This window comes from Amblyomma americanum, chromosome 6 (assembly GCF_052857255.1).
Source record: "Amblyomma americanum isolate KBUSLIRL-KWMA chromosome 6, ASM5285725v1, whole genome shotgun sequence".
In the NCBI taxonomy this organism is placed as follows: Eukaryota; Metazoa; Arthropoda; class Arachnida; order Ixodida; family Ixodidae; genus Amblyomma; species Amblyomma americanum.
The window spans coordinates 61,773,629-61,798,894 of record NC_135502.1 but is presented as its reverse complement, the minus strand read 5'-3'; the positions used below and the strand labels follow the sequence as shown (position 1 = coordinate 61,798,894).

The window sequence follows — 25,266 nt, the reverse complement described above, 5'->3', positions numbered from 1 at the left end:
GTTGCCTGTTCTAGCTGTTTTCATTTACCGCTGTTCTCGCTGTTTTCTTGTTTTCGCTTTTTTGCTTCATGCTTGCTGTCACGCCTAGTTTATATGTCTTTTTTTTTCTATCGCCTTGACTGCTGCATTACCTCCCCTGAGTGTCTTCCTTTGTAGTGAAATAAATTTACATTTTGTGCGTGTGAATGGTGTACCAGCACCAAGACCTTTGGGTTGTTCCTGGGCACCGAAAAATAAAGATTGATTGATTGATTGATTGATTGATTGATTGATTGATTGATTATTATTATTATTATTATTATTATTATTATTATTATTATTATTATTATTATTATTATTATTATTATTATTATTATTATTATTATTATTATTATTATTATTATTATTATTATTATTATTATTATTATTATTATTATTATTATTATTATTATTATTATTATTATGTTCAAAGCACAAGACATAACACATGCGGAAGAGGTGGCAATCGCGCTCGTCGCCGCCGATCAGGACGCGCGGGTCATCGTTACCGACTCGCGAGGGGCCTGCAGGAACATCAAAAGGGGCTTTATTCCCTATTTGCCATACCGAATACTTCAGCATAGCAATTATCTCGGGGCTCCCGCGTCCCGCACAATAATATGGACTCCCGCGCACACGGGTCTTGAGGGCAACGAAGCGGACGACGCCGCTGCCCGCGCGCTCACTCTCCGGACATCGCCCTCGCCTCCCTCCGATACGGACTCCGACCCCAATCCGGCTTTTACGTTCAAGGAAATCATCCCAAATTACGAATTCGGCCATGCAATCTCTTTAGCCCCGCCGCGGTGGCTCAGTGGTTAGGGCGCTCGACTACTGATCCGGAGTTCCCGGGTTCGAACCCGACCGCGGCGGCTGCGTTTTTATGGAGGAAAAACGCTAACGCGCCCGTGTGCTGTGCGATGTCAGTGCACGTTAAAGATCCCCAGGGGGTCGAAACTATACCGGAGCCCTCCAGTACCGCACCTATTCTTCCTTTCTTCTTTCACTCCCTCCTTTATCCCTTCCCTTACGGCGCGGTTCAGGTGTCAAAGGTATATGAGACAGATACTGCGCCATTTCCTTTCCCCAAAAACCAATTAATATTATTATTATTATTCATGCAATCTCTCCTAAGCCCTGCAAGGGCCTCACGAAGGCGGAGAGACTCCTCCGCCTTTATGCTAAAACACTGCTGTGCCCGGCAGTCATCAAACATTTCGAACCTGTGTGCACATGGGAATGCCCGCACTGTAGGGAAAAGTCCGGACATGGTGTGGGCACATGGCACATGCCCACATGGTGTGGGCATGCCAATCAACCCTTCACCCTTCCTCGATCCCCAACCCTACCCGGGAGCACTGAGCGGTGGCCCTGCTCGGCTACTCTGACCTGGCGACCCAAAAGGCCCTGATCGGGCGCGCCCTATCAGCAGCTACAGCCAATGGCCTCCTGTAATAAGCAGCCCTCCTAGCGTTTGTAAGGAACGGCCCCTTAAGGACCGCTCCACTCGCCCCCTGTACATATTTTGAACATAATTTTTTTTCACTCAGCCATTCCAAACCGGCGTTCAGGAGGCGTCTGGCGCGATTGTTCGCGGCTTCGCGCAACTGCTTCCACATTGGAGGACGCTTAAGCTTCGTCTTCAAGATTGGGACGCGACAGCGTGTTGCAGCGTTGCCAAGGAGTCCACAGAAAGCCATCGCCCGTTCGGCGTGACGCCCCTGCCTGTTGGACAATTTAAGAAAAGGAAATGACGCCTGTGTCACATATCACGGTTGACACCCGAACGCGCCGTAAGAGAAGGAAAATGATAATTACAATTGGTTTTAAGGAAATGAAATGGCACCTGTCTCGCATATCTTGGTGGACACCCAACCGCGCCTGTAAGGGAAGGAAAATGAAATGAAAATTGGTTTTAAGGAAAGGAAGGGACCCCTATCTCCCATATATCGGTGGAAACGCGAACCGCGTTTGATTGACAGGTATAGTGTTAGTTCCCGGGTTCGAACCCGACCGCGGCGGGTGCGTTTTTATGGAGGAAACACGCTAAGGCGCCCGTGTGCTGTGCGATGTCAGTGCACGTTAAAGATCCCCAGATGGTCGAAATTATTCCGGAGCCCTCCACTACGGCACCTCATTCTTCCTTTCTTCTTTCACTCCCTCCCTTAACCCTTCCCTTACGGCGCGGTTCAGGTGTCCAACGATATATAGGAAACCAAAGCACCGCCGAGCGGCGCTGCTGCTCCGGACAGGGAGCGCCACCTCTGGCAGGAAAATAAACAGTGGGGATAGACGGGGGGGGCTCTCGTGCAAGCTTCCTTCTTTCGCTCACGCTTCCTCGCACGTGCAGACGTTTCGCGCTGCTTCTGTCGCGTGTCACAATGATCCGGCTGCAGTGCGGGTTCAAAAAGATATGCCAACTCGACAGCTTTTTCAGAAAGGCGAACCTAATCAAAGGTGAAAAGCTCCTCAATCATGTTTACTCCGTGGAGCAAATAATTGAAAACAACGAAGCCAGATTGAAAGGCAAGTGCGTGTCACAAGTCAGCGACAGTGTCGTCTACGACGTGTGCCTTGAGGTAAGCCTGTCCGTTTGTTATATGCTCAAATCATCGAACGTTTTATAAGGACTAGGTACGAAACGAAGCGGTGCATTCGATTGAAGTTCTCCGTTGTTGTAATGCATGGGTTTCGATATGACATTTTTGCAGAATTAACAGAATTAATCGTGTGCTTTCGTGAACGACGTTTCCGGCGTGGGGAAAAAATTTTTATGACCATATCATACTATACACTGTAAAGCTTGGAAAGGTACGAGACACTTGTGCACCATCCGTTAGAACATCACCCGCTGGCTTGGCCGGGAGGCAGCCGAACTTAAGAGCTGAAAAGCTACACGTACTGTTCGCCTTTTTTTTTTAGTTTCACGTTTTTATTCCGATTTTGATGGCATGCACGCACTTTATTTTTTGCGACTGTCGGATTTAAAGACGTAAATATGTAAAATATGCTTCACGAACGCGATGTTCAGCGTGAGGGGTGCCGAGCTAGAGGCGCGCTGTCGTAGCTATGGTATCGCTCGCGCGACGCGCTCGCTTAACATTGTGCTGGGTTTTTGAAATAGTCAAAGCTTTAACCAAATCTTTTGCCTTATTTTCAGTTTTGTACGCGCGCCCGTAATAGTGTGGCAGAGAGGCAAACGAAGCTGCAAAAATGTACACTGTGCCAAATGACATGCTGCTGAAAATTTGTAGCAGGGAAATTTGGGAAGGAAATCACGCTTAAAAAGTCGGCAGGCGTCCACGCTGTCTCAATTTTATTTCCACATTTCATAGCTGGCATGGTCGTGCCACGAAAAGCAGGAGCTGCTTGTTCGAGAGGGGCGCTGCACCTGCAAGGCTGGAATTGCAGCTAAGTGCAAGCACGCAGCAGCGGTGTGCCTGTACGTGGATCAACACGAAGTGAAGTCGTGCACCAGCGAGCCCCAGAAATGGGGCAAACCGAAAGGAAATCCCAAGAGGAGCTTAGAGCTCTTCCTCTTCCCTCGTAAGTATTTTTGGACATCCGACGTGTCACACAATTCTAACTGGCAGTTTTCAGTTTGAGTGAATAATTACTCTCCTTACCCCTTGTCTTATTCTCCATAACAGGAGAGGGCAGCAGCATTCCTGACATCAAACCTGCTGACCCTAATATTATTTTCGGCTATCCGGACATAATGTGTCCACTGAGAGAAATATTGGAGCTGCAAGATCGAAGCGCTGATGATGTTATTTGTGCAAACGTCCTAAATGACATTGTTGAAAAAGTCACAGAAACTGTGGAAAAAGAAATATTTCATGATTTACTGCAACCAATGTCACACCGGCCTGTTTACCGGTATCTTAATGTCCTTGATGACAAAACAACACAGGCAAAAGACTTTCTTGTTGAAATGGATGAGGAAATGGCGAATATGTACAAAACAAAAGTAGTGCTGAAAGAAGCACCATGCGACATGTGCTTCTACACCGTAGGCCAAGCAAATTGCTCACGGTATGGAACTAAACTTTAGTAAAGGATAGCCAACGCATCTCATATACACTGTGTTGATTCTTTTTTGCAAATTTTCCAATTTGCAGATGGCATGAAGAACGTCGCCTTCGAATCACTAGCACGAAAGCACATGCCATACGCACAAAACGAAGTGACGAAGGATTGCAGAAAGCTGCTGATAGCCTCTGCAAGACGTCATCGTACACGAGTGCTGCAATGCATTATGGTATTTATTTATTTTTTATTTACAGAATACTGCAGGCCACTCTGGGCCCTTACAGGAGGGGCAATACTATGCAACAGAAATACAGAAAACACTGCAAGAAATTTTAAACACAAAGTCGATAACTTCAATGGCGTCAGTGTTCTAGTTTTCTTTTATGTTTTTTAAACAAACATTTGAGGTGTTTAGTTATGGTATCACATCACTGCTTTCACTTCTGCTACAGCAAGCCTGATTTCAAAGTGTGATGTTCATGGTTTCTTTGCTCTGAAGTATAACGTGTAAATATGTTTCACTAGGCATCAAAACTGAAGCCACAGCACGAGAAGATCTGCAAAGAAAGCTCGGCATCCGTATTGTGCAGGTGAGGTTACTCACGAGTTTACGTTACAAGTTACTCCAGGCATGCTCTCTTTCCTGTTGTATGTTTCAGCTTAAGCACTAATCTCAATTATTCATGTTCTAGGCAGGACTCGTTGTGCTTCCGCAGCAGCCATGGCTGTGCTGTAGCCCAGATGGACTGGCAACAATTGGCAGTGAAACTGTGCTAATTGAAATCAAGTGTACATTCAAGTACAAGGAAGAACCTTTTATAGACTATGAAGAAAGGAGGAGCTTGCTCCCCTACTTAATGTTTGATGGGGATCTGATTGTGCTGAGACCCACACATTGTTATTACACACAAATGCAAGTCCAGCTGTATATCCTCAACCTGCAATGGGCCATTTTTTATGTGTACAGCCCCAAACATTCTGTAATAGTGAAAGTAATTCGGGACGAGGCTTTTCTGTGGGAGCTTATCCCCAAGATGGAGCATTTTTATTTCAAATTTTTGATACAGCGTTTGTTCTAGGCTTGTATGCTCTATTTTTCTGCATTGATTTTCGATGATTTCCTGAAATCAAACTTTTTGCTGGCATATCTGCCATTGTATTTTGGCCTTGTTCAAGTTACTCTTTTGTATATTTTGCTTTTATAATTTCCCTGTAGACGAGCCTATTTAAGCAGTAATTTTTGTTGTAATTGTAGTTTTATCTAGTCGGGCTTATTGCAATGCATAGTTGTTGTTCGTCTGTGTAGTGTTATGAACGGGATGCACACCTGCCGAAGATTAATGCGAAGATTCAATCGACCAGGATGACCACGTGGTAGCGGCAATTTCGACAGGTCGTTGACCCACGAGGCCCCCACGAAAAAAAAAATGTGCTGCGAATCTGCCTGCGGAATCTTTCCATGCTCTTCAGGAAGGGGGGAAATGGCCTTCCCTTTGTCTGTTTCTTCCAAGAAGCGACAGTGGTCAGACAACAAGGGAAGAAGGAAACTGCAGCATCCCCGAAATTAACCGTGACTGACAAGTGCCTGTGTTTGACTTCCAGCGAAGTAGCAGCCGACCTCCGAATCCTCCTCGCCCATTTTCACGGGGCTCCGCGTGCCATGTGTGGTGACTGTTTCGATCTGTGCCTCGTGTGTTGAAAGGGGCGGAGCCTATTTAACATGCATCCTGAGCCAGAACGAACGCTCTGGGCCTTGGCGATAAGGCTCATCCAGTCGTTCGATGCTACGAACTCTTAATTCTTGACTGTTTGTTCTTTCTTTCGTAAAATAGGTAAATAAATTTCTTCAAAGTGCCTGTAAACCTGTTTGTGTTTTCGATGTCACAAATGTCAGCTTCTATTCTTCATGATATCTTATCCGGTCGTAACAGTAGTCATACTGCTTTAATTTGGTGTGGTAGGGTTAATAATGCGAGAGCATTACATGGTTATGTCGCGTCAGTAAAAAGTGCCCGCAAATTTTGTCCACACAATTATGTAGTTCTGTTGAGATCAATGTGCACAAGTTTGATTGTGTTAGGTAATGCGCGAGTAGATTTTAAAATGGGAAAAGTTTGGTTCTTGAATTTAAATTAGGTAATTAATTTAATTGAAGTAATGAAAATAAATGCTGTGTTTGAAGCAGGTTTTGTGTGACGAATTCGATGAAAAATTATGTAAATGCGAGAGAAGGCTTACTTAGTATAAAAATGAAATCAAAGAATAAAATATAAAGAAACATAATTTTAAAAATAACAAAAACAAATAAAACTACAAGATAAAATTTTAAATAAAAAGTAAAAAAGAACAGTGGACAGATAAAGAGGAAAGGCTTTCGCATTTCAGCTCTTCAGCAGACTTAAATGCTATCCTGTAAATTTTTTTTTGCAAAGAACTGCTTGTCTATTATAGCAATAAAATATATCATCAAGCCTTTGCTTGCTTTTTACAGACAGCATTGTTACAAATAAGGGCAACAATCAGAATCCTTCATTACGTTTCATTATTATAATTGAGCAGCATATGCTTTTACATTGCACATTGGTCTATTTGATACTGGTCTGTGTTGTCTGAGTGATCTCCATTGCTGTAGTAGGTTACAGTTCACACTCAATAAACCAAGAATAAATGCTGTGTTCTCAAATGAGGTCAATGCATTGGCTTGTGTCCATTACTATCAATTTTGCATTCTTTAGCTTTTTACGACTGATTAAAAAAACATTCACATGCAGTACAATGACACATTACAGAACCATCACAGGACTTATCACTTCAAAATAAAAACCAGACGGAAAACATTGTTGTGATTGCGGAACAAATTTATTGGTTAAAGTGCACATAATTGCGGTTGTCTAGTCACAGGTTTTCAAATGAAATTGCAGAGCTATTTTGTTTCTTTTGAAATGTCATCTCTTTTACAAATGTAATCCATGCACGGAAACCAATTTATGAATGCCACAGCAAACCAAGCAGGCCTACTTCTTAATTAGCGGTGCTTGCATGTTCACAAGGGCAGCGCACACAGACACTACTTTGTTCATGTGTGGGACCAGGCTTAGCGGTATTCTGTTGCTTAGAACGTGATATATCTTCAACCTTTGGATTACTCGTTCTACATGGATGCGTACAGACGCAATCTTGTATGTCTGCTCCATGGCTTGTTCAGACAGCTGTCCAACCCCTGAATTAAAAGGAGGCATAAGTAGCACTGCACCTTTCCCTTCTACAGTTGTCCGTATGCTTGGGAATCCTTTGTCACTTAAAACTAAGTCCCCTGGTTTGAGAAGCTGCAGGAAGCCAGAGTCCTGGGTTATGAAAGAGTCGGTGTGCCTTCCTCCATAAACCCTAGAAATAAAACTTATCATTCCATTAGGAATTATGCCTATCAAAAATTTCAACGTGTATCCTCCTTTGTAATGAGAATACAACATGTGTTGACAATCTGGATTTGATGGTGTTTCTGTGCGGACCTCGGTGCAATCTATTATTAGGGTGCAATTCGGATAGTTGTCTTTGAACGGGGCAGGCAAAGAAAGCTTAATTATTTCTCGGGAAGGCATGAAGACCCAATTTTTCAGGGCAATGCTTAGAATGTCAAGAGTCTTTCTAAACACAGTTGACGCTGTTGTGGCTGTGACACCAAACATAGCTCCTAAGGCACTGTATGTGATCCCAAGCCGTAGCTTGGCAAGGAATAAGCATAACTTGTCTTCCCTTGACATGGCATTGCGCCTGTACTGTGGTGCTGGCAGCAAGTTCAGAAGGAGGCAAAAAACTTGCAGTGTCACACCGCACAAATCCTGCAGTGCCTCTTCCTTTTCCTTTAGGGATTCAAAGCCAAAAAATCCACAGTTTCGCTTCCAATTTTCATTTGTACTTGCAACCTACAGGAGAGAATAAACATACAGGATGATGAAATGAAAAGGAGATACACTTAGGTAAAAGAAATAATACATTAAAGTGACATTTGTACTCTACGGTGTCTAAACAAATTCATTCTAAAAAACAAATTAACACAGGCATTAAAAATAATAAACAGGAATGTCATGCAGGAACAACCAATTAGAAAGGAACCTTGCCCAATAATGCAAGTAAATTGGATTGAAACAAGAGGTGCGGTGCTAACAGCAAGACAACACCACAATTCAACAAATTAGGTAACGAACAGCAGCATCATCGTCTAACCTTGTGACTCATTTCTGTGTGTGCGATTTGAGCAGATGCTTCAGTGCCATTTGTTGCTGAGAGAAGTAGAGCCAGCTTCCCTGAAGTAGCACATTCCTCTGTTTGGCATGCCTGAAAAACATGAAACAAGGATATTTTGTGGTATTTAGACAAACTTAGTGTGCTGCCTAGGGCAGTTGAAAGGACACTATTAAAAGCAAATGCATGCTGCCCTAGTAGCGCGCTTTGTTTACACTGACTGCACAGGAGCCCCAAACTGAAAGATGTCCTTACAGCGTCCCTCTTTCTTCCAGTGGAATGACTTTCTTGTCTTGCACTACACACAAGCACCAAAGAATGCGAGTCACTCATGTTAAGCAAAGAGGTAGCTGTGCTTGTTTCCAGAAATGCATTGCTGAAATCCATGGTGTTGAAGTCGCGAGGCACATCTTCCAGAAGGGAGGTTTCCGGGGCCTGCATTGTTGCTCCAACCGCTGTACTTTGTGATGGATGCTCATCTCCTACAAGCTGTCTCGAAGAGATTTCCTTCTTGAAACGTGCCTGCCACCTGCATTGCACAATCAAAAGCTAAGGTTAATACCAATCGGGTAGGCTGCAAGAAAACCTGCCATGAAATGTAATCACTAAATACTTGCCCATGCATCTATTATTCATATTATGCTGACTCTGCGACTTCATAAACCAGGTTAAGTCAACAAAACGTTGTTCAAAACAGGAGTCTGTAATTTCTACTGGCAGCCTCACAATTTTTCTTTCATACCTTTGCGCCCTTTCCTGATCAGGCGCCTTTTTTCTGTAGACAGGTGGAAAAATGGTTGGGATGTAGGATGGATCTTGGCTGATGTCACTCTTGCTGTTGCCCACAAAATGTCGGCTGCAAATTCGCGTATGTTCTTTTGGCTGCCACAAAGTTCCATCCGGACTGCACAAGAAAGAACAATATTCCCTCTTATCCACTGCAAAGACAGGAACACACATGCATGCACTCACACACATACACGAACACAAAACGAAGGTAAATTCACGAACACGCACAGTAACAGGAACGAGTGCACGCACTCTAACAGGAGCGCACACGAAAACACAGACACGAACGAACACATATGCACACAACAAAGACATGAACAAATAAAAGAAAATCGCACGAACTTCGAAGGTGGCAAATGAGAGAACCGCCGAGCTTCTAAGCACTGGACAAGTGATATTCACAAGTTAATATTCTACCGTAATAAAGAGGCACAACAAAGCGAACAAGCAAAGCAATGTCAAAGTATATTGAAATTAAAAGCAGTCGTTCCGACACGAGAAAGCTGCTTGCCCGACGCGTAACTTGCAGACCTTTGACAACGTCCGTAGTTCAGCTGAGTTTAACCAACAGCACAACAATCAAATTGCGAGTGTGAATTTAAACGGCGACGCCTACGTCTAAAAGAACAAGCCGAATCAAAACGCTTAATGTTCTCCCCATGCCACCGTAGCTTGGCTTTCACACACACACACAGACTGCGAGAAGGCAGCGAGCTCGAGATAACTTTCTGCAGTCGTCGCGCGTCGTGTTAAGGAACAAAAACTAGTAGCTAAAACGGCCAAAGCAAAAAGCGAGACAAGGCTGTAACGACTTACTTGACTCTCCTTACAGCGGTGATCCAGGATTGTCGCCTTTCTTTCTCGTACCATCTTCCAGGGAATCGATACAGTTTCACAGGCGGATCGCGTTCCCTGCTGTTGTCTGCACTGTTGTGGCAGCCCACGACACAGCAGTACTTCGGACCCCGCTTCTGTTTTCGATGGGCCGTTTCTGCCATTGCGAAAATTCCGCTTCAACACCCTCGTCGAAGTAGCAAAGCACACTAGCCGTGCGGAGACTCCACTGCGCACCGGCCGGACTGAATCACGTGCGCACGCGCGCGCCCACGCTTTCAAGCAGGCAGCACCTGCACGAGCGATTCCCAGTAGTTCCGCCTCCGCCCGCGCGGCGCTGTCGTCGCGCGGGGAAACTTGACCTTGGGTCCCCTATAAGACAGATACTGCGCCATTTCCTTTCCCCCAAAACCAATTATTATTATTATATTCTAGTGTGACAGATATCGTGGACGGACTGACGAACAATGGTGAGCCATTAAAAAATTTCGCCTAAAAAACAGCTAACGCTCGTTATTTCAGCGTCTTCCAGGAGGCGGAATCATTTTTTGGCTACTTTTCATAAAAAGGTCTCTTGATGTGCATACTTTAAATTAACTTCTAACGCAGGATGCTATATAATTAGATATTTTAAGAAGCGTGCCAAACCTGTTTGCGACGCGATGAAAATAAATTGCTTTGCTTACTTAAAAACCCCGAACACCTTAAAGTTTTCTGTGCGGTAGCATGCAACGCAGAGTAGTCAGTATTTTGGATCTGTCGACTGTTGTATAGGCCAGTAGAGACACGGTGAAGGAGTTGTTTGCTTATAAAGGCCATACTACTAATTAAGTTTCAAGTTGTGGCAGTGACAGCAGACATCGAAAGTGGCACGCAGATGATGTGTTATCATTCCATGTTCAGCCGCGGTGCCTCAGTGATTAGCGCTCTCGGCTACGAATATCGACGCTTTTAAAGCGAGAGTTGATAGCCTTATTATCACAAAGGCGGGCGGCGTGTGTGTTGTACTCGCAGATGGTACAGAAAATTCCGGCAATGGCAAGACAAAAAATAGGCGAAGGTTTAACCCGGCTAAACCTAAGTGACCAAAGTGACCAAAGCGAAAGCTTGAAAGTTAAGCCTGATAAATCTTAGCTTGACTTAGTTACTGCTTGGTGGTAATGACTGACGTTTAGACAAGGTTTACCAGGCTTAACTTTAAAGCTTTCGTTTAGGTTACTTAGTTTTACCCGAGTTTAAACTATTGCTTAATTTTTAAACGGTTAGGAAAAGATTAGACAGAGATCCTAGACTCAAGCGCAAACTGGTTTATTCAAGTGGAATTCTCAGATAGCCACAAAGACAGTCTTGTGGTCAGTGAAGTTATTGGCCATGGCGGGGGTTCAACTTGTGCTGTGGCCAGGTTAGTCGTGGCCGTTTGTCGTTTAAAGATGAGGTCTATACAGGAATCCCACTGAGTAGTCGAGCATGGCTGGAACGGAGTTAGGTCTAGATTAAACCTTTGTTGCATAAACCGTATGAAGTCTGCGTCTTTGCTAAGGCTCTTGTTAAAGTCTCCCGTGACTATAACTAGATTATCCATCTGGATAGTTGTGGGTATGGCGCTGCTAACAGTAAGGCCTTCTCGTCATTAGCCTGGAAAGTGACGTAAACACCTTGCACGATTAGGCCACATTCCAGACGGATGCAGCACGATTCACCGTCTTCAAAAGAAATGACTGGCATGAGTAGAGCAACCTTCAGACCTTGTTTAGCATACACGGCTACGCCAGCGTTCCGGCTGTGGCCTGAGCATTGAGCCACTGCGATTCGTTGAAACCCTCTTCCCGTCCCCCAGAGCAGAGTAGCAGGCCAGATATTTATTTTTCAGGCCAACCTCTCTGCCTTTCCTATCAATAAATCCTCTCTCTCTCTCTGGCAAGGGATTGAACGTGCCTGGTTCTAATCCAGTTGCCGAAAAACTGGGACATCGGGAAGCATAAGTAGCTCGTCCTTGCAGATATGCTCAAGGTGAGTCGTCATACAGCCATCGTTTAGCAGAGCTACGGTGCAAAAGATATCCTCGGCCGAAAGCAAAGTTCACCGGGCAACGACCGTGCCTAAGAAATGTTTTTCGAGGCGTTCAGATTCATGGGCTAACGCACGGTCTACGTTGCGTACACCGTGGTAGAGCTTGTGTCTAGCTCCTTGTTAGTGAGGAAGAGTCTGTCTAGGCTAGTGACGCGGCTAAGCGCAACGTATGCCAAGTTTTGAGGATGGCCTTTGCAGTAATCGTAGACGATGTTCTCAAACTTTCCACCTTGAGACTTAGATATAGTCATGGCGCTGACCGGTACCAATAGAAACTGTGGCCGTTTGACCGGCATGTGCTTGAGGGTCTTGCCCTTCAGGCTTAAAGACACGGTTATGGCGTCGATTGGAAACCAGTCGGCGTGGCTTTTCAGACACTTTTTTTTGCTGGCGTACTTTGGCCTTGGCCACGTTTCCAACGTCAGACGGACACGAGAGCCAAAGTCTAGTCACGGTACCGTCAACGTCGTACTTAATTTCTTGCAAGGTTCCCACCAAAGCGTTAACTAAACCGTCAGTCACTCCCACGTTCTTTAGAAGCATGTACGGTTTGTCGAGGCAGAGAGCCACGGCCGACGGCAGGTTTCCACTGTCGACCGGGCTTAGTTCCTGCATCTTCTATAAGGCTTCACGTTGTTCTTACCTGCACCTGTGCCCGTGCACGACGTCCCTAGTGGTGCTTACAACCTTGTTGCGACTCCCTTCGGCTACGCAGATGTTATTCGTATCGACGTCCTTGTTGGTTTAGTTGCTTTAGTTTTTAGTTGTTGTTTTAGTTTCACGTACGTACAGAGTCCACGTACGCAAACCTGAGAAGTCTACGTAGCATACTCGCATGTCGTTTCAAACCTTTTTAATTGCACGTACGCGACAGACGCCGCGCGTTCTTCCTAGCGCCATCTACTGACAGATGAAGACACTGCTGTAGCCACTCTAAGACAAGACAAGTCAAAGCCAAGCCAGTCTAACTGCGCCGGAGCGCTGCTTCGTTAGGCTTAACAGCTGGGAAATCGCCCTTATATCGACAAAACAAAAGCTATTTGTCGCTTGAAACTTTATGCGAGGGCAAGAATAGGCAAATCGATTAAGAATACAACAGATTAGAAAACGATAACGCGTCGAGGGATTAGCGACGAAGCTGTTATCGCTGTGAAGCGGTGGGCAGAGCGCCCCCATGTTTGTCAACGCTAAGTACGCAAGCAACGAAAGGACCGCAACGTAAAAATCTGAATCTCACGCACGTACGTGAGACACGCGCATACCCTTTGCGTTCTGTGCATGCGCACTGGTCACCCGTAAGGGCTCTATGTACGTGAAACTAAAACTCTCTAATGTAGAGTCTAACCCCGTCGAAGCCCTTTGCTGAAACCTCTTCTTGCGTAACGAACCGAGAGTTAAGCATGTTGATCTCTCCTTCGATCAACTCTTGGCCGTCTCTAATCTTGGTCAGAAGCCCTGAGGAGAAGCCGTCGCTTTGGCTAACCACTTCAGTCAGTGGATAGTACTTTAGGTTATGCCACATCAAGACCTCCGTGTTATACACACAGCCATGGGCCTTCGGCCGTTTATGCACCTCACTAGCCCTGACCGGCGGTAACTGTCTAATGTCGGCGCACATAATCACATCGAAACCGCCAAACGGTTCATGCATATGCGGGTCTGCCTAATTTCTCTAAGCCAGCGATCGAATTGTCGAAGAACGTCGGACGAGAGCGTACTTAATTCTTCAATGATTATGCAGTTCACATGACCTGAAGAGTATGCGGAACGAGTTGAGGTCATCAAAGAAGAGACCGTCGCCTTCCCTGCGGTTAGTCTAGACTGTCTTGAAGGCCGAGTGCACGATTACACTGTTAAAGGGAACCGCCGCTTTTCCACTCGCGGCACAGGCTATGTAAGCATTAACACCGCTATTCTCACTATCGTCGTACCCAGTGCGCTGGCTTTTGCAGTATCTCTTGTAAACATCCATCACTTGACGGAGCTTAAACGTTTTACCGTATTCGACTGAACCAGTGAAGAACATCTGTAAGGGTTTAGGCTCTGTGTCGGTGACACAGTTAAAGACTTCCTTGATTAGTATTGATTGTCATTCATTAACCATCCTCATCTTCATATAGAAATCTTCCTAAGGAATGACATCATACCGGCGTCGCACTCCAGTGCAATTCACACGGACCACCGAGGTAGTAGGGTCTGGCTGTTCGAGAATCAAATGTGTGTGGTCGTTAGTTTTGACCAATTTTGGAACTATATCCGTGTGAGAAGCACCACCAACGCCGTCTTTGACCTCGACCACAGCACCAGGTTCCGTTCAACGGCTTCTGCCTGTCTAACCACCTCGCGGGCAGAGAGTAATTATTGGATGGTTACACCGCTGGTGTATTTATGATTAATGGTCATGATCCTCTCATTGTTCTCGGGAAAGAGTCGTTCAAACGCATTGCCATCCAGTATGTCGTTTTCCTTGCGAAACAGCAAGTAGAGTACCATGTGTTCTCGCTTATAGTTGATGCCGTCGGCCAAGTCGTAGCTCCGGCGGTGCAATACGGCTAGGTGTTGGCGCTTGGTAGTCTTTTCACGGGTTATACTCGATCATGTACTCTGCCAGGGTGACGTTTTCCAACTCATGAGCTCGTTCGTCGTAATGTCCCACCGGACTTTTGTTCCAAATGTCTAGGCTGGCGGGTTCAACCAGTTCTTCGTCAAACTCTTCCTTAGTCTTTCGCGTTCGGTGACGCTCCTCCGGCCATTCGGTGTTCACGTAGATTACCTCACGGCCCTTCGAGCATATGTCCTGTCTGAGCAGAAACCAAACTGCTTCTTGGGCAGACATTTCGATGGCGTTTAATATCTGTACGCCCAACTTTCGCATGGCTTCTTCTTAGATCACCTCGGCTTCGGGGTTTTCATCAATTATAGTCCTCATTGACTGGCTCAAATGTGAGACCCTCGGTTAGCCTTATTCACCTACTCACCCCCATACGCAGCACAGGCATAGACGTCCAGAATCACCTGAAGGTCCATGTCAGATTGTAGCACAGAGGCTATCCAAGGGTCAAACAGGTTCACCTTGGTTTGATCCACGTCTCTCTTTAGCAGGAACGTCGGTCTAGCTAGACCGTCCCGAACCACTTCTAGGTATTCTGCATACGAACGAATCCTATGGCCTTTCAGCATATCGTTCAGGATCCGCTAGACGGCAGTGTGCAACTTTTCATGCATGGCTTCGAGCTTAGATTTTAGGAACTTGTAGCGGCGCAAGGCCTGCTCGTCGCCTTCGTCTGGAACCGGCAAGGCAGAAAGCACCTTAGTCCCGAGCATGGGCCAGAACGAGACATGGAACCGGCACGCAGTCCAGTTACCCTTGAGGCAAATGTGATTATATTGGTGTTCCTGACACCTAGGCCTAGTCAGAACGTCGTGGTCAACCTAGAGGAGATGCGTAGTCATCGTCACGGTTCTAGGCATATAGTCATTCTCGACCTCCTCGTCGGGAGCGTCGTTTAGTCAGGGCAAGACGTGAGCGTGAGAGCTTCCCCTGTGCTGGAGCTGAATGCTTTGGAAACTGTCGACGACATAGTAAGATTTAAAGGGGCTAATTCGGTGGTTACGCAGAATCCACATGATCACTGCAACCATTTGGTAAAGTACACGACACACACGGCCAGGTCCTCGTTCACCAAAGTTGCGGCATAGTAGCTATTGATCTCTTCTTCATCAACGTCTATCTGGGAAGGCCTAATCTTCAGCTTCTTGAGCTAAAGTAGGTCAAGAAGTTTCGGCCAATAAAACTGTGCTCGATAGCGTCCGGAAAATAGTCGGTTTATCTAACCGCCTAACCATGGCAAAGAGCTCGTTCTTTCGCATGTACCAGTACTGCACTGTGTTTGCGGTTCCGTCCATGAATCCCAAATCTTTCTCCACGATCTGGCGAAAGGTTTTGGGGTTCTCAACATCACCTCTCGTCAACTGTTTCGTCTTCTTGTTGTTGCGGTAGACAACGTTCAAGTGGTTACACAAGCGGTTACGCATCACTTTCGTCGCCTCATACAGCAGGTGAAGAGGCAGAGTTTCATGCCTGTCTCGTCAACGGGCTTCGCTAGATGCCACTGTATGCTTAGCTTCGAGCAGAACGTTACGGGCGTGGCCGAGATATATCTGCGGAAATGAACGCTCTTCGGCATGCGAGTCGTATAGGATACTAACCGGCTTCTTGCCCTCGCCGGGTGCAATGGCCAATGCATAGTCCTCGTCGTAAACCAGTGCGTGTTGGTCCAACGTTAAGGCAACCGCAGCCTGCACGTATCGTCTATGTCTTCCAAGTCTGGGCACGGTTCGTCCTCGTACTCGTCGGTATCCGTTTTAGTGACTCCGACACAGATCTCCTCGATTCTGGCAGCGTCTATGTTAATGTTAAAGTGACGGTACAGCGGAGACTCGCGTAGCACTTCGACCCAAGGATCTTTTATTAAATATATGATGTGGTTTATACGAGCAGACGCTTTTGCGAAATTTATCAGTATTCCCAAATAAAAGTTGTTCTCTTCGAAGCGGTTCGGTACAAATTTTTTTTATAGAGTAGAGCAAGTTTCGGAGTTCTGGAGCGGCTTAGTTGAGTAATCAGACGAAAGGAAGCCAAATTTCTTCAGGTATAGTAAAAAAAATTATCGTGGTAGTTATGTTGTCTACTTCGAATAAGCTTTCTTCAATCCTTATGCTTAACGGGAAGATATAAATTCACTGATACCTAAATTACTATATCGAAAATAAACCACTGTTCCCGCATCTGGTGTCAACTTTTACCCATTGTCTAATGCTCAACGAGGCATCAGCTGCGCCTACAGCTTCGTTCAGAGGACGTGACTGTGACATGCTCCTTATTTTTGCTTACGAAGCCACAAGTACAAGACTTTCTTATGGCGTCCGTATAACAGCTGCAGTAACTGAAACCACATATGTCCAATGGTTTTTTCTCGCTGCAGAAATGAAGTTTTACCTAACAATTACAACAGGCTCCTTTCGCTGCAGAAAAAAAATTGTTTGTTGCTCTGCTCAGCAATCGGCACACCTACATTACCATCGCAGGGGACTTTATCAGTGTTTCTTCACCGGGACATACCAAATAACTCTTGATTTCAGGGCGTCCACATTCAGGGGGTAGTTCCAAAGTAGTTTCGTTCGTGGTACAGTGAATGGTTCTATGAATATTTTTTTAGACTGTTGTAGTACCGGGAAGGAAGTGGGGAAGTGTGGTGGAAATGAATCAGGGAGTGTATCAAGGAATGAATCAGCTCCGAAATGAAGAAGCATTGCAAGCTCGTCATTTCCGCCTAGGCAGCCAACCTTCTTTTTTGCAGTACTCACTCTTCCGAAAGCAAAAGGAACCACATAAAGAGTTCGCTCTTAATCACTCATATAAATCATCTTATTTTCTGTTCTAAATGTAGTATAGCTATACATCAAAGTTCAAGCCATGAGAAAAGAAGGAACAGACGCGGCGAGAAATGGAGAAAAGAACAATTTTCATTCTTTGCGAAAGCCATTCGGTAGTTTTGCTATTGTAAAACTGTGTAGACACACAAAATTAGATCCCCCAGTCTCAGTACTGGCACCTTTATCGGTTTCTTCCGTTTCCTAATATTACAGTACATTTGCTTTTGCGCTCGACTATCAAAATATCTACTCTTGAAGATGATTCTGCGCTGTCATTGTCTTTAATGGTTGTTCACATTGAAAAAGTTTTTTTTTTTACTGGTATTCGCAAACATTGCTTTGAAAGTGCCACGAAAGTAGCGATCAAAGCTTTCAGCCTCAAAATAAATAAAGGCATAGTTTGTGTTCATTACATTGCTTTATTTCATGTTAGGAACGTACAATATTTTTGTGTCACTGATCCTCAGAAATACCTCGGCATCTCTAGATTGTAACGCTCTTTCGACAACACTTTCATACCAGACAAAACGTTAGCAAGCCAAAGAAACACCATATTTGAGGTCACCGCTGACTGCTCCAGAGACCCGGAAAACAGTGCCAAATAGCAATATTTGAGACAAGTCCTAGCATGCTAGAAAGAACTACTAAACTTGTTACCTGTTTGCGACCTGTTTATGACCTATTTGTGACCTTTAAACTTCTGACCTGGAGACCAGTTTCAGCAGTCGCCCGCCCCAGAGTTTTGGAAATGTTTAGTTATAGCTCCTTTACGGGGTGTCCCACATGGCAGCTACATAGATCACTTCATGCTTTGAAACACGTATGTCTCTTCATCTCAGCTTACTATCCCCCGAGCAAACTTAGTATACTTCAACAAGGAATGAAAAGTAAGAGGTCAGCAAAACACTCGTGATCAAGAAAGTGCTAGATCATCAACACACGAAGGCAATATTGAGGCAGTTCTAATCTCTGAAGTTTAATGGTGCCGCGACTACATGCCGAGTAAGAGTCTGCAGAGGCGGCTGCAGTTGCAGGCGAAAAATTACTATAGGCATTTACGAACTCTATTTCCCGATTTCTCGTCCGTGCGTATGGCTACATTCGGAACAATTATTGAAATGACTTGTGCAAGGCTTTGCGGTGGGGTAAAGCGATGCCAACATTTAGAAAGCGGATGGAATGCGGAAAGTCCAGCGGAGACTTTTCGTGCGACGCCTGCACGCGGCACACATCCATATATATTAACATCGCCTACCCTGTGCAAATACCCGCGGCACTTCCAGGGACATTGATAGATAAAAGCAGCATCTGGGTCGAGGCATCGAGTAATGGCATTCACTCTCGAGATTGGCAGGCCAACGCCCGTCGGACGCTATAAAGCGCGGACCATGGATCATCACCGAATCAATACGCGGATCTAGAAACTCACCTTTTTGCCGCCTTCAACTGAAAAATCGCGTCATCCAACCACTGCTGCCGATTGCAAGGAGAAGAGAATTGACAGCTACTGAGACAAAGACAAAGCTATTGGCAGAGAAAACTAAAAGCGAGCAGGACCCGCACTTCACAACGAATTTTCTCTGGGTGCATTCTTCCACCTCTTTCCTCCGTATCCGCCAGGCCAGTGACATAGGGCTGATAATTAGTGAGCGACGTCAGCCACCGATGAAGATATCAAAGGAAGGGTTGACTGATAGAGAAAAAGCAAATTAATGCATCGCTAACAGAGCAGTTACAAAATATAGCCTCAGGCTACCTTTTGCATCTCCTGCCTCCTCCTCAGCCTCAGCCATCGCTGGTTACGCAACTTCGGGTGTGCCCGCCTCTCTGAGAACGTTAATGGGGCAGTGAGGGTATTCTGAATACGCGCAGGGCATCATTAGCACCGGAGAAGACGTTAACGGAATGCCAATCCTCGGAAAGGAGCTATCGCAGAAGCATAGTTATTGCGACAGTGCCTAATGGGTTTGAAGGTTTAGATAACATGGTACGGTTCAAAGCTTACGTGAGAAGAGTGCCGACGTCGCGTTTGTCCGTTACGATACCCTTTTGGCCCTGGCTTGAAGGATTTTCGTTTCGAGTCTCGCAAACAAAGCTTTGCAGAAAGAGTTTGAAGAATTGTGAAACTGGCTAGCGACTCCAGCAGAAAGGTACGTGCGCTGACTTCTACACGTGAAATCAATTGTGCAAAACGAATGTAAGAATGCGGCGGGAATTAGTGAAGCACGAGTAGTGGTATTCTTCAGTGCTTCGTAGTAATTTTATTCTAGCTAAATGTCTGAATGTGAACTTCGAGTCTTATTGGTCAGATAATTAGAACTGACCTTCACACTCAACTTTCCGGGCAGAGTTGCTAGTCCTGTGACGCACGTTAACCGACAGTGAGCATCGGACGAACACAATCTCCACGTTTCAAGAGAATACTGCGTTTAAAGAGACGGATAATCTGACATTATTTCTGACCCTAAATGTGCCGCATGGCATAAAACTTGATGTCATTAATGAACAATATATTATGTTACAAAAAGGCATGACGTCCGGTTATGTATAAAATGTCACATAATCTTGGGGCGTAAATGTGTTTCGTTAGCCACAAGCGGAAATTGGAGTCATTGTTTGAAGACAGGCCTGCCTCTTGAAGAACGCGAGCGCGCACCAGCGAAGTTCCTGGGCATGTCCGCAGAAGGTGGTGGACGGTGGCGTCAGAAGCGGGTGCTTCGCAGTGAGGGCATTTTTCCAGCGCAGGAATCTTCTCACTTTGCCACTGGTTGCGAACTGCAGGCGTAAGGGCCACTCCGACCCGCCGCCTCCTGAGAGAGACCGACTCCACCCGTGATAGGCTGACGAGGAGGAGGTAGATACACGAGGGAACAAGAGCACGTGTACGCTGCCTGAGGGAGGATGAAGATGTTAAATGTGTCAGAAGTGGATTCGCTCTCTCTCTACTCACCCCTCACTTGATTACATACGACACAGAATGTTTGCGATATCGTTGCTACATCGGTACGCTGAGAGAAAGGGAGCCCGTGTGGTCCTCTTGAGTTTGCTCCATTCACACTCGCTCCACCCGCCACCTTCGACGCGAGCGCCCACAGCGACATCCCGTGGTAGCGCCGCTAACTTGTGAAATTGAAAATTGGTTTTTGAGTAAGGAAAATGGTGGAGTAATTGTCTTATATATATATATATATAAGTGGACACCCGAACCACGCCATTAGAGAATGGATAAAAGAGGGAATGAACGTTAATGAGGTTTATGAAGGTTTAACGTCCCGAATCAGGCTATGAAGGACGCCGTAGTGAAGGGCTCCGGAAATTTTTACCCCCTGTGGTTCTTTAGCGCGCACTGACATCGCACAGTACATAAGCCCGTGTACAGCGCGGAGGAAGACGCAGTGAAGAGGACGAGGAGCGAAGAATTCAGCCAGAAGTGAAGAGGCAGAGAGAAGGGGAGGAGGTCGCATAATAATCGCATTATTAGAAATCCTTCCCAGCCGCCCAGACACGAAGGCACAAACAAGCACGGGTGAGCGAGCACACGCAATGACAAAGGCGCTTTCTTTCCCTCGTGTCTTCGATTGTCCCCTACCGCTTGCTTGCTCTGGTCATTTCCTCCGCTGCTGATTTACTCGTTTCAGTCCCGTCACTCTTTAAGCTTTCCCCATCCTTCGTCTCTCTACTGTTGCTGTTTTGCCGTTTTCCCCCACTCTCCAGACCCTTCCATCTGGTCTAGCAGAAGGATAGAGAGCATCCCAGAAGACACTGAGCGAGAAGTAAGGAAAGAATAGGGTGACGGGTAGCACAAGAAGGAAGAACCAAGTAAGCCTATTCCGACGTATGCAAATAGGCTGATTGCAAATGAATTCCGGTGCGTTGCTGTGGGTGGTGCTGTTGAGGCTGCTCCCGCCGCTCGTTGCGATGCTCTCCCCACTCTCTGCATTCACGCGGGGCCACGACTATCCTCGATTCGCCCCGTTTCTGTCTTTTTCTTAAGGCCATCTTTGCATTCCTCCTCCCCCAACTTTCCTTCAGCGTGCTCCGCAGCTTCCGGTGGTTCTTTCGCGTGCGAGATAGAATCTTCGATGCACAAACACGCGTTCCCCCCCCCCCCCCCGTCCCGCACCACCGCCCCAATTGCTTTCAGTATGGTTTCTGCAGCAGCAGCAGCAACAGCAGCAGCAGCAGCAGCAGCAGCAGCAGCAGCAGCAGCAGCAGCAGCAGCAGCAGATAAGCCCGCTGCGGCGAGTTATCTCGGTATGCACAGCAATGACGGACGGTTGTGGTCCCGCCTTGCTGGTCGATGGCGGCTGGAGCGGCGCCTATTCTTTTTGCACAGTGCATGTCGGTTATTGTGAACCGGTTCTCGTCCTGGGAAAGACGAACTTTTTTGTCATTCCCTTACATGCATCTACTCTTCGTAAAGCGTCCTACTGTAATCAAAATGGAATTTTCAGTTATGCACAAATATTGGTTTTATCTCATCAAATCAAGTGTCATCCCAGCGCTAATACAGTGAAGCACAAGAGAATTATTAGAAAAAAATATTTTTGGTTTCCTGAAAACAAATTACAAAAAAAATTTAGGTTGCACTAACTTTCCCTCTGGCATCCTTCATAATTTTTCCAGATTTTGCTGCAGCGTGACCGACTCAACTAACACTGCGGTCGTCACAAGGACGAGCTCCTCCGCAGTTTCCTAAAAAACAAAAATATAGCAGTCGCTGCCGAAATTCAATCCTGCGACCAGAATCGCCTGAGCCACAGTGGCGGGTTTTAAATTTTTACACTGTTGGCGTGCTGTAGATGCAAACAATGGCTCTGCACAATAACCTGCAGTGCCATAGACGACAACACCGAGGTTTTGAGGGAGAGCTTTTTAATAGGAGATGTGGAGAAGTTTGCGAAAGAAAACTTGTCTTCACCATTCTTCTACGAGTTAGGGAAGAAGGGAACAGTTAATTAAAGTAGGAAGACAAAAGAAACAAAACTAACTTAAGATGGTTTTGTTTTCGCGTTAGGCGACCCTAGTGGCTTAGTGGTTATGGCGCTCAGCTGCTAGCCCGGAAGACGGGGGCTCAATCCCGGCCGCGGCGGTCGTATTTCGATGGAGGCAAAATTCTAGAGGTCCCTGCACTGTGCGGTGTCCGTTTCCGTTAAAGATCCTCAGGTCTTCAATATTTTTAGAGCCCTTCTCTACGGCGTCCCTCATAGCCTGAGTTGCTTTAGGACGTTAAACCCCTATAAACCGGAAATGAAGCCACATTTTCGTGTTGGCAGTAAAACACCGGCACGTATTCAGTGGGTAGAACAACCCTCGTTTGTAGTATAAAATTACTCAAACATTCCATAACGTAAGTGATGCGACGTTGCAATACTTTTCAAGGCTTTGAAAGATGCCGACACCATCACTTGTACTTGTTCATATTTAGACAGATGCTATGAGTTTTAAGCGAACAGGGGCTTCTCATAAGCATTGGGCCCCTTTTCTGAGAGTAAAGAAGCTCCATGGACGTTCTCATCCCTGCTTGTCATTCTACACGCGGAGCACTTTTCATTTTTTAAACCGTGTATTGCTCTCCCAAACTTTCACATGAGTGGCGAGCGTTCCCTGGCGAACACTTCGACAGCATTTCTGGGCTCCCTTATCTTGTCGGTCAAGCAGCGGCCAGTTAGGCCGGCATATTTCAAACGACGTGAGAGGAGAATTTCTGCAGTTAACTTAAAGTGTGACTCGTTTTTTTTTTTGTGCACTCGTAGCGTTTCTGTTTTACAATTCGCCATTTCCTTAGGTGCTTGGGAGTGAGACGCAAACAGAAAGGGTGAGTGCAGCTGGATAGACGGCCGCCTTCATTAGCGGCTTAAGCCACCAGCTTTTGAAAGGTGCGTCGCTGAGCATCTCCGAATATTCTGCCAGGGCATCAGCTATCATACATTAGAGGTTTTAATTACCGAAACAAAAAGTCCTAGGGGGAGTGCCATGTACGTCTGTCCTTTCTCGCACTCTACAATTTGAGCAAGATATGCAGGAAAGTAAACGAGGAAGTGACCGAAAAAAAAAACTGGACCAGTGCAGCATGAAACGCAAGACAGTGTGATGATTGCGGAAGCAGAGTTTTTTTTAAATTAACGTCCTCTTTCATCCGATTAAGATCATTTCAGCCAAAGTGACAGATGCCTGAATTACAGAATGAGGGAGCATGGAGATGCCGTTCAAATGGCTGCATGCAGTACGGTCGCCTCGCATGTGAATGCTTGGGATTGCGATCCAAAGCGCTCCGCACATCCTGCAAGCGGTCAAAATAAGAACGTAAAGAAGCATTCTTTGTTGCCAGAAAAGGGGCAGAGTGCCCAAGCGCACTTTTTGTTCACTTAACCAAGAAGGAGATAACCTTTCTGGACATAACCAAGTAAGAAATATTACGTTGGTGCTTACGTTTCGTTTGTTGCAAAGCCTTCCATGTTTATTGTGACATCGCATGAGACATAACCCTTTAAGATCGGCGGCTTCTCTGTCCTTTCTACCTTTCTCGCCCTGTTTTTCACAACTTTTTTATGTGTGTTAGTTATGAACCAACAGACGCAATGATCTTCGTTGGTATAATCTCTGCTGAATCTTGCACGTTTTTATCCGCGAGTTGTGGCTGTTTTACAGAAGCGATCAATTTTTTTCTACATACACTACAATGACAAGCGTGCGCAACTGAAAGTAATAACTGCTTGTGAGCGGCGGTCTTCAATGATAGCCGGTCATCCATCGCCTTAATAGCAATATGATATTCCCATACACATATGATTCGAAGGATTACTTGGCACTCAATACTCTTAGTTCTTTAGGCATTAATGTCCGAAGGCAAAGGAAACGGTTGAAACCCCCCTGGTCTTTTCCGACCCTCGACTGTAAGGTCACAATTCCCCATGTGAGCGCAAAGCGCAGCTCTCCTTTGGCAGCAACGCGTTCGCTTGTACTGGAATACTTGGAAACAGAGTATGCCTGCCATCTTCAAATTTTCACGGATGGCTCTGTGGACAAGGTCAAACAAGCTAGCGCAGCGGCTTTTTACATTCCTTCTTTGTACTGTAAGTGGTCCGTACGCTGTATTGCTGTTGTATCCTCCACAACGGCTGAAAGTGTTGCTATTGAGGCGGCTTTAGGGAAGTTAGTTTCTTGTCCGGCTCAACCTGCTGTCATCCTAACTGATTCAAAATCTGCCCTTCAGAGGTTAGAGCGCGGATTCCCTACTGACGCCTTGTCTCTAAGCTCTCTGCGCTTGGTGCAGAATCTGCACAGCAGAGGCTTTACTCTACATTTCCAGTGGGTGCCCTCTCACATAGGAGTCAGCGGTAATGAGGTGGCAGACAGTCTCGCCCATAAAGCTCTCTCAAGGATTCCATTAAAAAGTACCCCAAGATGGGAAAAGTCTCTGCAGGAAAACGGTGCTCGATCACTTCAGTACCATGTGGAGTGCGTCCCACAAGCCATGTGTGACCAAGGGACTGAGAAGATCTCAGGCGACCCTTCTACATCGAATTCGCACGGCCTCTGCTCGCACTCCTGCATGGATGCATAAGACCGGCATAGCATCGTCTCCGCTCTGCTCTTTATGTGGTGTGTGCGGGGATATCGAACATTATATTATGTACTGCCCAGAGTACAACGCGGAAAGGCATGTGATGTTCGCTTCCTTCAAGAAGACAGGAACCCGTCACAGCACAGTGCAGGACATTGTCTACCCGAGTGGAAACCAGACATGCAGAAGGGAGGCTGCGCGCCTTCTTTTAACATTTCTGCAGAACATGGATCTTGTTTTTAAATGGTGACAGCAGGAACGGACTATGGCCTACTATG

General features: G+C 45.9%; 2 protein-coding genes across 3 annotated transcripts; one reads left to right on the top strand and one right to left on the bottom strand.

The window, feature by feature from the left end:
* The first annotated feature begins 2,328 nt into the window (after positions 1 to 2,328).
* On the top strand, positions 2,329 to 5,900 carry LOC144094748 (uncharacterized). 2 transcript variants are annotated; one of them, XM_077628659.1, is made up of 5 exons: positions 2,329 to 2,597; positions 3,354 to 3,564; positions 4,140 to 4,279; positions 4,576 to 4,640; positions 4,747 to 5,900. In XM_077628659.1, the coding sequence occupies exons 1-5, from the start codon at positions 2,400 to 2,402 to the stop codon at positions 4,784 to 4,786; spliced, it is 654 nt and encodes a 217-aa protein (XP_077484785.1). In that variant the 5' UTR covers positions 2,329 to 2,399; the 3' UTR covers positions 4,787 to 5,900. The 2 variants fall into 2 exon arrangements, with proteins under 2 accessions (XP_077484785.1, XP_077484786.1); XM_077628660.1 differs by having other exon boundaries at positions 4,743 to 5,900.
* Positions 5,901 to 6,807: 907 nt separating this feature from the next.
* LOC144093603 (uncharacterized) lies at positions 6,808 to 10,137 on the bottom strand. Its single transcript, XM_077627161.1, has 5 exons — positions 9,898 to 10,137; positions 9,035 to 9,196; positions 8,548 to 8,821; positions 8,275 to 8,385; positions 6,808 to 7,973 (listed from the first exon to the last, which is right to left on the bottom strand). The coding sequence occupies exons 1-5, from the start codon at positions 10,077 to 10,079 to the stop codon at positions 7,065 to 7,067; spliced, it is 1,638 nt and encodes a 545-aa protein (XP_077483287.1). The 5' UTR covers positions 10,080 to 10,137; the 3' UTR covers positions 6,808 to 7,064.
* Positions 10,138 to 25,266: the final 15,129 nt, after the last annotated feature.